Source organism: Camellia sinensis, chromosome 2 (assembly GCF_055761805.1).
Source record: "Camellia sinensis isolate YWXY chromosome 2, ASM5576180v1, whole genome shotgun sequence".
In the NCBI taxonomy this organism is placed as follows: Eukaryota; Viridiplantae; Streptophyta; class Magnoliopsida; order Ericales; family Theaceae; genus Camellia; species Camellia sinensis.
This window is the reverse complement of record NC_138962.1, coordinates 146771387-146788163: the sequence shown is the minus strand read 5'-3', so window position 1 is coordinate 146788163 and position 16777 is coordinate 146771387. Positions and strand designations below refer to the sequence as shown.

Below are 16777 nucleotides of genomic sequence, written 5' to 3'. Positions count from 1 at the left end.
TTTATTTAATTATTCTATTTTTAAATAAATATGATTCTATTAATTTTTTATTTTATTTTATCTACTTTTTTTTTATTAATATATATATATATATTATATAAAATATAAGATATGTTTTTTTATTAATATTAAATAAATACATATATATATATATTATACCTAATAGATACATTAATATTAAACCTAATAAATATATATATATATATTATATGAATCAAATCAGATCAGAGCAGAGAGAGAGCGATCGACGCGATCGATGCGAGAGCGAAAGCGAGAGACGTGAGCGAGAAGGAAGGCGAGAGAGAGGGACGAGAGAGAGAGAGAGAGACTTACTGATGGAGGTCGACAAGCGAGTCAAGGTCGAGGTCATGGATGGAGGTTGACTGGCAAGAGAGAGAGAGACTTACGGTGGTCAACTGGATGGAGGTCAACAGGCGAGTCGACTGGATTGAAGACCAGGTTTGTCTCTTGACCTTTGCTCTTCTCCTTTACTCTTCTCTTTTGCTCTTTGTGTCCAGATTTGGACACGCGCAAGGTTTTAAAAAGCGGCCGCAACCGTTACGTAACGCTGTTACGTAACGGTTTTGGCGGTTACCGCCACCCGTTACGGCCGTTTTTGCAGTGTGAATGAAATTCACAGGTGTGTCGGTCGTAGCGGCTGCCGTAACGGTCGTAATGATTCCAAACTGTTTCTTTCAAAAAAACACAAAAAAAAAAAGCTGAAAATGGGGGAAAAGGGATGGAGAGAAGAGGGAAGATAAAGAGAGAAAATGGAGGAGCAAGAGATAGAGAGAGAGAAAAGGGAAGATGAAAAACATGTTATTGATTTGTTAAAACTGTAAGACGAGAGAAAAGGGAAGATGAAAAACATGCTATTGATTTGTTAAAACTGTAAGACCTATGCTATTCTATTCAGCTGCTATCAGTAAACCATTTTGTTTGTGTGTGTCTATCTATATATTATTTGAAAATAATAATAATAATATGGTCATTATCTATTTGCCTTGGTAAAAATATGTATATATATATATAGGCTCTTATTTATTCTTTTACTTTTGTCATTGTTTATCTTATATATAATAGTTAGTGATTGATTTTTTGTATAATATAAAGTCATTAATTATTAAAATAAAATGTAAAAAACTCAGTTTATAGTGATTTAAAAATATGAAATATATTGAATCATACTTAAAAATTTACAAAAATTGATCAATATTTATTTTTAACCTAATAAATATGATCATGGAAAAAAAATATGCGTATCGGTAAGTTTTTTTCAAATTGTGCGAAAAATAAAAAAATTCACGGTTCCAGTTACCGCAACCGTTACATTATGGCCTTTACACCCCGCAACCGCAACCGCGTCACCGCCACCGTTACGGCGACCGCAACCTCTTTTCAGAACCTTGCACGTGTCCAAATTTGGTGGACACGCGTGTCCCCGCCGTGTCTCTGCCGTGTCCCTGCAAAAAAAATAATTAAATTAAAGGGACATGCCATCCGGCATGTCCCGTATGTGTCCCCGGCGTGTCCCCGTGTCAGACACCGCCACAACATGAAATCTGGCGTGTCCATGCTTCATAGCCGTGTGAAAACAGTTCGCGATAAATGTAGAGAGAGAGAGAGTATAGACAATCACTCAATGTAAAGCAATTTAAGATGGGGGAGAATAATTAGTAGAATGTACAAAAAGGCACTTGCTTTACACTGAAGGGGGAAAAAAAATTATTTATTTCCTAAAATCCCAGGCGATAGAGAAAATGAGCCGCAATGGCAGAAAGCTCAGGATTAGGGAGAGGAGAGGAGGGGAGAGGAGAGGAGAGGAGGGTTACCTGGATGCCGAAGATCTGCCCACACCGGTGTTGTTGCCGTTGTGAGAGAGAGAAAGAGAGGGCTGGCCATGAGAGAGACAAAGTGAAATTAGGGTCGGGCGCGAGAAAGAGGGAGACGGAGAGGGAGGGGGAGAGAGAGAAAGGCGCGAAAGTTGAAAATTAGGGATTAACAAAAACACAAAAGTTTAGGATTGTGTTTGACCCCTTCTGTTTTGGACATAAGGGAAAGGGAGAGAGAGAGAGGCGCAAAAGTTTTTGCGACGGTTTGAAAGGCCGTCGCAAATTAACAAAAATGCAAAAAAATAAATTTTTTTTTGACGGTTTTGGGTTATCCATCTCTAATAATAGTATTTATCCCTTGCCTTTTTTGGTGACAGTCACTTACCGTTACAAAAACAATTTTGCAACATATTTTTTTCCTTCTCAAAAGCCTATTTTTTGTGACGATTTTTAAATTGCTGCTGCAAAATACCATGTCTAAAGCCCCCTTTTCTAGTAGTGACTCTTTTCCAAAAGGGATATGGCTCAGATGCACACTTCCACCACCACTTAATCAAGAAAGCTTCATTCTCAATTTTTAGATTAGAACTACCCAGAACCATAAATCTTTGTAATGAATCTTTCATCATATGTGATTATGCTCACTGTAATTATAGTCACAGGGTTAATATTCAATGTTTGTTGGCTTGATTTGTTTTGACAAAAAGACTCACGTTAAACTTATAGTAGGCAGGACTGAGGAGGTTGTTGAAAGATTATTCCTTTTGCCATTTTAGGCACGGAATTACTAATTTATGTAGTAACTCTGTTCATGTGACTTGAGTTTAGAAGATGAAATCTTTTCTCCCATCTCTTTTAGAAAAAAATTATCTCTCTTAACTCAATTGAATAACCTAAAAAGGAATCTTGCAATCATTGCTGCAAAATATGAAAAGATGCAGAGGGTAACTGAAGCCAAACAACATGAATCAAACTTCAACATTGAGATTATTTGATGAACAAAGTCAATATATAACAAAGATCAAAAGTAAATACATAGTACAAGGAGCATACATGGACAATTCAAACAAGGATGGGAATCGTCTAAAGCAAGCAAAAGATGAGGACAATACCATTTAGCCAATCTAAGCCTTGTTCACGTCTGACATGAACATATGTACAACAGATAGAACATACAGACCACGAGAAAGGCTAGAAAGCCAAAGCAGCAACAATAGTAGCATCAACATAAAACAAGTCAATTTACCACTGAGCTTTTATATATGACACATGAACAAAAGCAACAGCAACAAATACAGTATGATAAAAGAAGCAACTCGGTTTATCAACCAAAAATTAAAAATTAAAAAAAATAAGCAACACAACCAGAAGCAAGGAAACAACAACAACAATACAGAATCATCAAGCCACTGCATATCTAGATTCATCAAACCTTCTTTAGGTCTTCAACAAGATGCAACATTTCTTTAAATCAGATGTAACATTTACTTCACCGAATGCAACAGAAAATGATTGAAAGAGTTGATACCATCCTTCAGTAGCTCTTTTGGTTTCCCAAGGAAAGCAGTAGCTGGGGCAAAAGCAGAGAAATGAATTTATCGAACCTAGAAATGAAAATAATAACAACAATGACAAATAAACATTTGACAAGCATGTATCGAAACTTAAACCATGTGAAACCTAAATAATGTTTAGCTAGCATAGATGACATTCACACCTTGAACAACTTTTACTAAAATCTGAAAACACCACAGGGAAAAAATAATAATAATAAGATAATACATTAAATAAAAGAGTGGTTAGCAACAAAGTTATGGTGAATGATGATAGCACTAAAAGAAATAGTCTATGACTTCTATGACTCTTTGATGGGAACAAAAAAGCATTTCATCATAAAACTATTATTTGCATAAGCTTCAAGTAATGCAAAAATGATAGCAAGACTAACCATATACCGAAAGAAGTTATTATGTCACTAAAAGATATAGAGATACACAATGCCAAAACATGATGATATCAATTATGAACAATGGAGTCGGTGTAAGCAACTAAGCATATAGCCATATCCGTAACCTATGGTAAAATTTGAAGTTTCTACAATAGTCATGAGAAGACACAATCTCTATCAAATGAAATATAGGCAAAACGTCAAGTAAAACCATGTTACATGCTTTGGTGTATTCAATTTTTCAAAAAAAAAAGCTTACAATTTTCATGACTTGTTTGGCCATAAAGATGAGTCTTCAATTACATAGTACATATGTAAAGTTAAATGAAATTAATAACCAGCTTAAAATTATTGAAAATTTGATAAATAAATGTGAACAATGGCCAAAATCATTGCATCACATTGATATATACCTGCTGTTTGAAAGGTGTCACTGCTGGAAATGAGACTTTTAGAGGCGTTTAAAAAACGTCGCTATAACTATAAAAAACGCCGCTAATTCTTTTTGTGGCGTTTAATATCAAACGTCGAAGATGCAGCCGTCGCTGTATCTTTATGGCACTTTAAAAGCGTCGTTATATGAGAATAGGCGGCGTTTTTAAAAACGCCGCTAAATGTGTTACATAACAGTGACGTCAACTTTTAACGACGTTTTAAAACGTCGTGGTAGCTTTTTTCTATTTTAAAACTATAACACTACAGTGGCGTTTAAAAAACGCCGTTATAGCTTCATTTTTCTTTTTCTTTTTCTTTTTTTTTTTTAAAAAAAATTGTGCTAATTCTGTGATGCATAAGCCCTCATAAACACTTTGGCAAGTACAGTAACAAAAGGAAAATAGGCCTTCAACTACAAACACAAATACAAAAAAGAAAAAAAAAATCAAATGTATTTGTTTCAAGAGAACATACATAAATATGGTGCCAAGTAAATTCCGGCTGTGACACAACGCAATACATCGCATAGCCATTCAAGAACAAACAAAATTTCATGCCAATGTATTACACAATAACCGATATTGTTTTCATGGAGAACCACCAGCTTTCGGTCCACAAAAAAAATTAGGACATCAATTTTTCAAATATCACTTGTTCCATTAAAAACAAACAGAATTTCATGTTAAGAACCTGTAAAAGCACAAAAATAAGGGTGCAGAACATTGAACTCTCATCTCTCTTAGTTCTTGAAGTTTGTCAGGCCATATCTCTATCAGAGTATCCATTTTGCATTCAGAGACAACTTCTCAAGGGAAGCCAATTTAACCTGTAAAGTTGATTTCACAGGGTTAAAAGCATAATTAAACACACCAGACGTCATTTCCATTTAATTTTAAATTAATATACTACAAGGTTAAATCATTAAACTTCAATATTTCTTAAAAAAATTTGAATATTCAAATTTAACTATACATTACTTAAAGTTTCTAATTTCAAAGTGTTATAAGAAACAAGATAATAATCATAGGAAACAAGATACGTGTATAACTGTACAAGTAACAACATTAATGGATAAATAGGATTTCAATGCATAACATCAAGGAAGTAAACGTGAGACAAACTCTTATTCAATGAGAGGATGTAATTGAAATTTGGATGTAATTGAGAGATCAATAAAGTAGAGCCTACATTGCTAGTCATTACTATTGCTATTATCAATCATCTTAGTGTGATGCACCACACGCAGGTTTGAAGCAAGTTTGAAACAAGTATTATCACAAGGAACCCCAACTACGGTTGGTTTGACATTTATGGGTGGGCACCATAGGCTTCGGTCAATCCCTACACAAATATGTTTCTTTATCCAAATATGATTATGGACACAACCTAAAGAATTATTCTGTGTCTATTATATTATAAATATAGATACCATATATAGCAAACCAAAAATTTATTACAAACTTTAACCAATGTCCCACTGACCCAACCACTCAATTGATCAAAAATCCAGCAAAATAATTGAGAAAAGACATATATAAGCATCAAAAAAGTTCTAGATTTGGACAACCAATCTATGAGCTAACCATATGCTAGTGCAGCACCCTGTGCATTGGTTTTATTGTTGGCCATTAAAGTTCATGAAGCTTGAGTTGAACCATGGGGGCAAATTGAAATTTTCCCTCTAAATTTATGGATGAATGTATATGTAATTTAAATATATATACATACTAATGTATATGCAATCAAAAATTAACGCTCATCACAATACAAACACAAATCCACGTATAGAGATGATGTTCCTAAATGTCTATGTGATATAGCATAATATAACGTGTCAACGGGAGGAAGGGGTTTAGACATACTGTCTGCATCTCTTCTTTTCCTGTCTCTTGTTGTTTTGAAAGATGAACCACTTGGAACAGGATGAGGTTTTCTTGAACCAGAAAGGTCACTTGTACTTGGGGCAGGACCAGTCTGCAATTGTGTTGAGGGATTCACTGATTTTCCAGTTTGCCCTGTTGGTATGTTGCTTTGTAGGCATATTGATAACACAAAATCAATGTTTGGTGCTGGACCTAGCAATTTCGGCAACGAATCATCAAACATTAGTCAGTCAAACAGCACACAGAGAGAGAGAGAGAGAAGGTACAATACGATACAATACGACATTCCTTGGACACTTAGACACAATACAACATAATAACTATTGTGAAAATTTCAAAAAAGTGTTAGTAAGAAATATAATTGCAAAATGATGAAGGTACAAGTTTTATTTGAACAATCCTATGTGCATGAATCACTTATGCATTCATTATTTTGTAATTATTTTTCCTACTCTATTTTTTTGATATTCCCCCAAAATCATTTATCCTTATGTATATAATAAATATAATTTTGTACATGTCCCCCCAGGTGTCATGTCCTATATTTTTTGAAAATTTCCGTGTCGGAATGTCCATGTTTCTTAGGTTTGAGACTTACCCTCTACAGCAGGCAAATTTGCTATAAATGCTAACAAAGCAGGCGGTGTTGCTTTCAAAAATTCATTGGGAGCATTGGTGTTCCACCACCAGTTAACACAACACTTGAAGCAGTCAACGTGCTTGAAACAGCTGGAAGTCCAGGTGCAAACGGGCCTGAAAAGAACCCAATACCTCCAGTCAATTGATGTCAGGCGTTCTTGGCAAATAAAACTGTCAAGTAAACCATCCCAAAAAAAATCGTTCAAAAAAAAAAAAATTATCAAAAAAATTACAGCATACCAGCCTTCTGCCTTGGATCGTAAATAACCCTTCTCGAAGTATCTGGATAAACAACATTTGTAGATTGATTTAATTGGTTGTCAATCCTGAAGAGCCCCTATCTGTCCCCAAGTAGCAGCAGATAATTACCAAATGATATGAAAGAGAAATTACAACCAAATATAAATTTTGAGAACAAATGCTATATTAGTACCTACAAAAACAGCTCCATTTGCCAGAGCAGATTTCTCGGTCTTCTTATTGACGTTTTTAGAAAGCCACTGGGAAAAAAAGAGATTCATATTCAGGTATAAGAATCCAGAGAAAATACCCAAATATGTTAATATACATTTTACTAAAGATATAGATGGTATGACATATATCTTTATTTTCAATTTCACATGCAGAGCCCAAGCGAGACGTAAATCCAAATAGTATTTCTGCTTCCCTCTAACCATCTACCCCTTCTGGCTTTGGAATAATAACCAAAAACCAACATCCAAATGCTCTCATTTCAACCTCCAAAACACACATACTCACACACCCCATTTTACCCCTCCATCTTATCAGAAATCCATGTCAGTTCATAGTTCAAAAGACTGATTCCCCGACCCCTGGACCACCTTGAGGGGACTCCGCCAACCAACGTTTGAAGGTTACCCACCCAACCTGTACAATCTTCCTTCATGCTTTGAAGGTTTAACATAGAGGCTGTCTTCAACAGTTTCATCTCGCAAGTTGTACAACAGTTAATGTATAAGTGAATAAATCAAAAAGTTCTAAAATTGTTTTGCGTGTTAAATCTATTCAAATGGTAAATATTTTATGTTGTTGTGCATTTTTTTTGTTCATGTCCCACAAATTTTCCAACTTCTTCTGTCTGATCTACATAGATGTTTAACAATAGAAAAAAACAAAACATTCCTAATTAAAAATTCCCCTTTTTTCCACTCCATATACAAGTATCGAACAGTATGACAATTTCCATAAATTTGTGTACACTGGACCAATGTAAAATGCAAGACAATGGATCAATATGAGAAAACGTATATAAAAATATTGGCCAAAGATGACGTAAAACTGTATGAATGCATGCCTGGGTGTGAGATAAATCTTTGCTTGGACAGCATAGCAGCAACTAATTTAACTAAAATCAAGCACAACAATAATTAGAGAGAAGACAAAAAGAAATGATAATTAACAAGAGAATATTCAAAACTTAATAAGTACCTCTTGCCGTGCCAAATTATCCAAATCCTTAGAAGAGCAAGGCCAAAGATCCATGAAACTATAACGTGATACAACATCTTGTAGTGAACTCTCTAAAGCTGATTGACTCTCTTCGCCTGTTCTGGAAAGCGCTTCTTTCCTTCTTTGCTCAACCTGTGTCAGAAGAACAATTGTAAAGCTCAGACCTGAAAAATTTATAGATCTAGATAATACGATAATAATCCAAAAACTAACAAACAAAAAAAAAAAGAAAAAACAATACACAAAGATGATGCATCAAGATATGGGACTACCTTCAACATGCTAGCAAGATCTCCATAAGTTTGCTCAAACTGGGTGAATCTTTTCCAAACCTACAAGAGACAATACACTAAAGCTGTTCACTATCAATTAGCAATAACTGAAATCAGATGATGAAAGCCTAGGATCTCAACAGACAAATATGAATGAATGGGAGAAGGTAACAAGTGTGTGAGGGTTGAACCTCAAAGGCAAATTGCACAATATGCATGGAAAGGAAAAAAAAAAAAAAACTGAATATAGCAAGATTTTTTTTTTTTTTTTTTTTTTTTTTTATCAGCAAAGAAAGCTTTATTGATGAAGAAACATACAAAGTATGGGAAACTAACATCAAAAAAGAGAGGAGAGTGCAAAAGGCATCACAGTGAAACACGAAGATCCCAACTAGGTTGGCACCTCAATGCACACCAAATCATCTACCAGCACCAACTCCAAGCTCTAAGTTGGTGAGAAACCAACACAAGAAAACACAAGGCTGAATCTGCTAACTAAACACACCCTACTGAATCTGCTAACTAAACACAGCCTACAGACAACCAGCAGCCAATCAAATGCATACACAACAGCATGTCAAGATCATCTACCAGCATGAGACATCCAATGCAAGTTACACCATCTGCAAACTGCATACACAACAGCATGAGCACCACATCATCACAACAGCAGAAATTAATGTGCTAACTCTGTTTCAGACATCAGCAGAAATGTGAGAATGAGCATGAGCACCATAATGACCACACAACAGCATGACACACCCAGAGCAGTAACAAGAGTACCACAGGCCACTCAATCCTTAACAGACCAACTCAAACCTTAGCCAGCAGTGAGACAACCAATACCCAATCAGACTTAAGCCAAATAGTCCAACAGCCAACACAACCCTTAATTACACCAAACACCAGCAGCTCAACTGGGAAAATCAACTATAGCAGACCATTCATATATCCCCTAAACACACCACATCCAACAGCAACTCCCCAGCAGACAGCAGCAACTCCCCAGGTTCATAAGCAAAGTAGCAGGCCAACAGTAAACCAATGCTATACAAACTATCACCTTTAAATATGTTGACTCACCCATTTGATATTTGCAACAATCTCATGAGCAAAGTACAGCCCAGCACATAGTACTTCACCCATATGGCCACTCTAACTTTTATTACCTCACACAACTCATCAATATCAGGTTGGGTATTGTTAAAAGTGCAGTCATTTCTATATCTCCACAGAGACCAAATCACAGAGATGAAAATAGCTTCAGAATTTCACAGATTGAATGCTTCAGAATTTAATAAACAGATAAGGCATACATTATGGCTCGAGTCCAAACATAAGAAATTCACAACTTGGTTCAATTTTTATTTATTTATTACAACTAATCAAACGAATTTTCACACAACCTTTGAATCTCTATGATGGAAAATAAAACTACAAATATATGAACAGGTGACATGCATTCTGTCCAAACATGATCTGTGAAATCCATGACCTGGAACAAATAGAAAGTGCGTCAATGAAAATATTTTTCTCTCAACCTCAGATTCTAATTTCTGGAAATTACATGAAGTTTAGTTTTTTTAATTTTTTTTAAACATCAACTAAATCTACTCTTGTAGAGAAACTTAAACGAACATTACCTGGTGAGATTTAATACTCAATTTTAACATAGAACCATTAATTTCCATAATGAATAAACAACATAAGAAAGCCATTCATTTCCTGAATTTCAAATATGAACTTTTGCCAATTTCACCAAATATTCAGATTTTTTAGCCAATTTCTTTCTATCTGAAATTTGACCAATTCAAATTCAATCAACCACTCTAAATCCGCCTTCCGTGAAACCTGAGTAAATTCAGAAAATTGTAAAACGATGTTCTCAAGCAATCAACTTAGCTATGATTTTCTCCATAGAATTACAACAATCTATTAAAAATTATAGTCAAAACAAGAAAATAGAGGCAACCTCTGAAAACTGTACAATAACATATTAAGAAAATAAGAGCAGATGGAAAAACTCCAAAATCTTAGAACTTCATTTTTGTAAAAATAATTTGGTAACTTCAGACAACATAGTGACCCAAATAATAAACTCACCACTTATAACTAAGGCACCACAAATTAACTAGCTCACAATTCAATCAACTCTATAAAATGAAAACAGAAGGGCCTAAATTACAAAGGTTAGTAACTCACAAGTATTCCTCCAAGATCCTCGGAAGAATATGCATGGACAAGTTTCCCTCTCTCTCTTTTCTTATACCTGGTGATTATTAAAGAAGGAAACAAAAATAAACAAGTAAATAAATTTCAAAAAAAAAAAAAAAATGATCTAGCATTGATGTGGGCAACCATATTGACCTTCCTTGGGGCCGAGTAGACTTGACAACTGTATTAGTCTCTGTGGTGGCATCAGTATCAACGTCTTGAATGCCATCCTTTTCAACAGCTGCAAGATGCATACAAAGAGGATCCACATCAAACTATCATGATATTATTAAGTGCAATCTAAATTTATTTTCATCTTGATGTACCTTCATCCTTGATTTCTGCTGCTTGCTGCAAAAATAGAAAGAAAGATTTACAGACAGAAAAACATAAGAACAATTTTTTTTTAAAGCTTATTAAATCTAATTCGAAGATAAATGTGAGAATTACCACTTTCAATCTCTTTAGGATGTTGTCAAAAAGTGATGTATCAAACACCCAATTATTTTTGGGTTCATCCACACCAATACCTGTTGTAATTTTTAAACTGTCAAACTGCTCTATATGTGTTTTACTGTTCTTACTCTTCGAATAAATGAAAAACTCATCCCACAACAAGTTTAACCTTATTAGCTCCTTTGATTCATAAGACAATTAAAAAAATAAAAATAAAAGAACTCTCTGTTCTAAGCAACAAAATAGAGGATGAATTTGACAAATAAACAAAAATCAGAGCAAAAAAAGAACCTGCAGTGTCCTGTTTGTCCTTAACCCTGACATATCCTTTGATCCCTTGCTTCTCTTTCCCAAGCCCTTCGCCTTCTTCCCACCCCTACAACACAATTCCATCTCCACACCATCAAAATTCATCGAACACACACATTACACATACATACAGATTCAAACCTGAGCTGAAGCAACCGTGTTCTAAAATTTCAAATTTTTATTTCATTTTTTTTTTTGGTAATCTTATACTCAAAACAGTGCAGAGAGAGAGGAGAGAGAGAGGAGACCGCGCAGCTCAACAAGCTCAAGAAGCCCTAGAAACTCAAAATGTACATATTCAACTCCACGGGACATCCAAATCAAACACCAGTTTCGAGCTAGAGAGAAACTACAGCCAACTAATAGCATGTACAAATGCAGTCAAACGTCTACATGAACAAACCGAGAAGAGAGAGAGAGAGTACCGATTAAAGTTTAGAAACAAAGTAGACTATTCACCGCCATTGGAGCTTGAAATGCGAGTAATCGAGGGGTTAGAGTTCAGATCTGAGCTTTTAGAAATCACTGAATCTCTGAATCTTTGCAAATGAGACAGTGGAGCTCGCTACCTCGACGGTGCAGCTTCGAAATCGCTTCGATGGAGCTTCGATCTGAATCTTCGATGGAGCTTCGAAATCGCTTCGATGGAGCTTCGATCTGAATCTTCGCTGGAGCTTCGAAATCGCTTCGCTGGAGCTTCGATCTGAATCTTCGATGGAGCTTAGAGAGGGTTGAGAGGGAGACAGAGATGTGTGCGTATAAGGGTTGAGAGAGAGAGAGAGAGAGCTCTGAATCTTCGATCGAAATCGTCTTGTGTACTATGCTTAGAGAGGGTTCTGATTCAAAATAGGTTTCACAAAAGGAGGCGCGTGTGGCTACCGCATTTGGAGGCGTTTTTAAACGTCTCCCATTATAAAACGGTGTCGTTTTGTTTAATAGAATATGCGGCGTTTATAAAACGCCGTTAAATACTGATAAAAGTGATGTTTAAAAAAACGTCGTTAAAAAAACGCCACCATACCTCCTTTTTCCTGTAGTGTGTGAGGTAGGACTTCAGAAGATAAACATTTGTACAAAAGCAAACAAACACTTGGTATAAGCAACACGATGAAACAATATTTGTGCAATCCATACTTCGATATTACCATTTTGCAATATGATTTTGATTTTGATTTTGATTTTTTATCTGAAAACAAAAAGAGTTTATGAATTATAATGTGAATCATTACAATCAATAAATAAACAAGGGGAAGGGATAATAAAGAACAGAAGAAAAAAAAAAAAACAACAACAACAACGGTAGCATACAAAACCACCTTAAATTCTGAACTAAAAATAAATAGACCCAAAACCCCTCTATGAAGAAGAATACAGTGGTTGGTTGGCAAGAGACCAACACTGAGAACACATGAAATGGAATTCCCTTGTTTTTCAATAATATATATATATATATATTTAAGAAATTAATTTGGCCTTCTCATCTTCAACCTTCATCAAGTTAGAGCATCTCCAACTCCAACCCTTCACCGATTTTTTCATCTGCTTTGATTCCAAATATGAATAAAAAGTTTGATTTGATATGAAATACTCCAATCCTGTTAGGGAAAATCGATGTGATTCCCCACAAGTAAATCAATCAATGGGAATAAAAACTAATGCGGAAAAATTAAATCAAAAGCAACACAAGAATTTTACGTGGTTCCCTCAATGTGAGGTACGTCCACGGGATCGAAATCCGATTCTACTATCAACCAAATAAGTTCCAAACGATTACAAACGAGACACTAATGGTCTCACAAACCACCCTTAGGTGAATTCCAAATAATCACAAATAAACAAAGAGGAAAGACCTCACCAAATAGATGAACCAAATCTTCTGAACCAAAGTTGTAGAAGACCCAAAATAACGAACCAAATTATCTTCAAAACGAAGCAGCCGAACAAGCACACTAATGGTGCTTCCAAGAACAAAAACCAAAGCACCCAAAATTTGATTCCACCAAATTGATTGATACCCCAACCACTCTCACGGAAAGAAAAAGAATTGCTACTGTTGCGTTTTTATTTTCTTGGGAAAAACAATACACATCATATTTTGAATCTGGGGTTTTCTTCTCAAAACCTAATTGTATCCAAATTGAATTGGGTTTCTTCAAATATAATATATAAAAATATATTATACTAAACCAAGCCAAATTAAACCTCTTTTAATAAATCAACTAGGTCCCACACTCCAATAAGGAGGTATATCCCAACAAATCCTTACATCAAAACTTTTAAAAAATTTCTCTATTATCCCAATTTTTTCTTTTTATCACATTTGATGGAAAAAAATCATCTCAAATGCTATCTTTTCTAAATTGTTTTCAATTTCAACCCTTCAAATTTGTTGTTTTCTTTGTGATTTTCTATATTTAAAAGGGAAAACTGTAATGATAAAAAATAAAAATAAAAATTAAAAATTAAAATTAAAAAAAAAAAACATAGCCCAACCTCCCCATATATATATATATATATATTATAAGTAATACACAGGCTCTGTTAGCATTGATAAAAATAATAAAACAATAATTTTGATATATTTAAGTTTGGGTGATTTTTGAGAGTGAGTACCTGTTAGTTTTGATTGCTCATATTGCAATTTATTCCTCTACCTCCTCTGCTTCAAAGATGTATCTGCCGTCTATGGTGACTTTTGGAATGGGAGCTATAAGGGGCCAATATTGGCCTTTCCCCTTTTCACACCTCCGTTTCATTATTGGACATCTGTAGAAACGAAGTTCCAAAAGCGAGGGAGGCAGCCCTCCTTGCTCGGGAAAAGATGTGAGCCTAGGGCAATTTCTGAAACCAAGACGGGTGAGGTTTTGAATGGTCTCCATGGAAGAAGATATCTTCTCCAGATTTGGGAAATCATAAATCCACAGATGCGTCAAAGAGGTGGGCAGCAGCATCCCATCTACTGGAAAGCTGGACACCGAATAATATTCTTCTTCTTCTTCTGATACGTTACTTGGGCCTTCAAGCCAGAGAGTTTTGAGAGAGGAGAATCTGTGCAAACCCCACTCTGATAGGGGCTTACCAATCTTCATATTTGTGATTCCAAGAAAAGTGAGGTTGGTGAGGAAATTCCCATTCTCTAGAAAGTAGGAGGAGACGATTCCTCCTCCTGCAGGCCAACTTTCTATATACAGAAATTCAAGGGAAGCGAGAAGGTTGTTGTTGTTGCATAAACTAGGGTTTGGCAAGAGGAAGCGAGGCCTGTTGCGGATCGTGGACACACCAGGGGACACTCACAAGCAAAAACACAAGAGTTTTAACGTGGTTCGGCAAACCGGCCTACGTCCACGGGAGCGATGTTGTTATATATCAACAAATGGAGGAGATTACACACTCTCAACTCACTGTCTCTCTATATAACACACTCACTCACACTCTCTGACAAACAGAAAATAGCTCTCACTAGCTCTCTCTGTTTTGTGCCTTTCTCTCAGCAATGTGTTTTGCCATTTGCCCTGTCTACAACTCACCATCACCATTCCATTTTATACACCTTGGAGTAGGTGGGAGTGCCATTGGGTAGCCTCCATGCTTGACTTCGGCAGCCTCCTTCTTTGACATGGTTGGTAGCCTACTTCCTTGTTGACCAACCAAGGTGTGTTCACAAGACAATTTCCCCTTCACATGGGGTGAATTCAACAAATCACCCCCTCAACCCATGTGAGGTGATCCACTGCACACACTGCTGCTAATCTTGTCACGCCCAAATTCAACAAAGTCTGCATCTCTTCACTGAGATGCTTGCACCCCCTTGCCTGGAGTGCCCGGCACCCCCTCACTGGGGTGCCATGCAAAGCTTTACTTTGCAACTCTTTGAGATGGCATCTCTCCCTTCTATCCAGTCTTGGAGAGATCCCAATATGTCTCTAATTCAGGAGCAAAAGAAACTTTCTTTCCTGGGACATGCTTTGCTGTCTTGGTCTCTTTGCTCTGAGCTGTCTTTAAAATTGGCCGCAATGGCTCCGTCTTGTGCACCTCCGAACTGCCTCCATGCGTTCTTGTACACTTTGGTTGCCATGTCTGCTGGGCCCTATGTCTCTTCTGTGCATGTCTTGTACGTCTTGCCCGGTAAGTGACAGTAGCTCCGTCTGTCACAACCTTCTCCACAAGCCTGTACAGATTCCCCTCCAGTCGTCCATGTAGCATCACCGTATCTCCATGGATGACTTTGAGATTTCCTTTGCTAGATGTGAAGCTATAACCTTTCATGTCTAGCATACTTAAGGAAATTAGATTCTTCTTCAGTCTTGGCACGTGTCGGACTCCATCCAACGTGAAAATTTTTCCATCTTCCATTCTCAGCCGTACTGTTCCCATGCCAACAATCTTACTCACAGTGTTGTTAGCCACTCGAACAATACCTCCATCCTTGGCTTGGTAGGTAGAAAAAAGTTTCTTATCCATGCATATATGATATGTGCTTCCGGAATCTAAGATCCAGTCAGGTTTCGTCATACTCGACGAAACTGTAAATGCATACTCATCCTTAGCATTTACTGCAGCAGCGACATTTGATGAGCTCGCCTGTTCCTTTTGTGCTTTGTCCTCCTTGAGCTTTGCACAGTCTTTTATGAGGTGATCCTCCTGATCACAGTAATAACACTTTCTCCTGAAGCCTGACCTTGATTGCGAACGTCCTCTTGATTTGGATCTACCCCGTCTATCATTGGACCTACCTCTGCCTTGCTCATTTTCTGAGGCAACCATGGCATTTCCTTCTGGGTGTTTGCTACTGCTACCTTCCTGTTTCTTCATCGACTCATGAGAAATGAGCGTAGCAATCACCTCATCCAGTCCAAGAGCATCCTTCCCATATAATAGAGTTGTCCTGAGATGCTCATATGATGCAGGTAGAGAGACCAGCAAGATCATAGCCCTATCTTCCTCCTGGGTCTTGTCTCCAATGGTGTCCAATTCCATTGTGATCCTATTGAACTCGTCCAGATGTTCTGTGAGGTTCGCACCTTCTGGCATTCTAAGTGTATATAGCTGCCTCTTTAGAGATAACCGGTTTGTCAAAGATTTTGACTTGTACCTCAACTCTAACTTTGCCCATAGCTCCGCCGGATCTACTTCACTGATGACTTCCCGGAGTGTGTTGTTCCCGAGATACAACTGAATTGTACTGTTTGCCAATTCCCTCAACTCCTCCCACTTGTCATCCTTTATGTCTTCCGGTTTGTTGGACTTTTTGAGAAGAGCTTTCACCAGACCTTCTCGTGTTAAAATGTTTTTCACCCTTTGCTGCCACAGGGTAAAGTC

General features: G+C 36.6%; 1 protein-coding gene across 2 annotated transcripts; it reads right to left on the bottom strand.

Moving 5' to 3' along the window:
• Positions 1-6712: 6712 nt before the first annotated feature.
• Positions 6713-14209, bottom strand: LOC114323898 (uncharacterized). 2 transcript variants are annotated; one of them, XM_082915770.1, is made up of 10 exons: positions 14072-14209; positions 11441-11525; positions 11020-11044; positions 10847-10934; positions 10682-10748; positions 8480-8539; positions 8187-8339; positions 7171-7237; positions 6978-7078; positions 6713-6851 (listed from the first exon to the last, which is right to left on the bottom strand). In XM_082915770.1, exons 2-9 carry the CDS (start codon positions 11471-11473, stop codon positions 7047-7049), a joined length of 525 nt encoding a protein of 174 aa, XP_082771896.1. In that variant the 5' UTR covers positions 11474-11525; positions 14072-14209; the 3' UTR covers positions 6713-6851; positions 6978-7046. The 2 variants fall into 2 exon arrangements, with proteins under 2 accessions (XP_082771896.1, XP_082771895.1); XM_082915769.1 differs by lacking the exon at positions 14072-14209 and having other exon boundaries at positions 11441-11608.
• Between the last annotated feature and the right edge of the window lie 2568 nt (positions 14210-16777).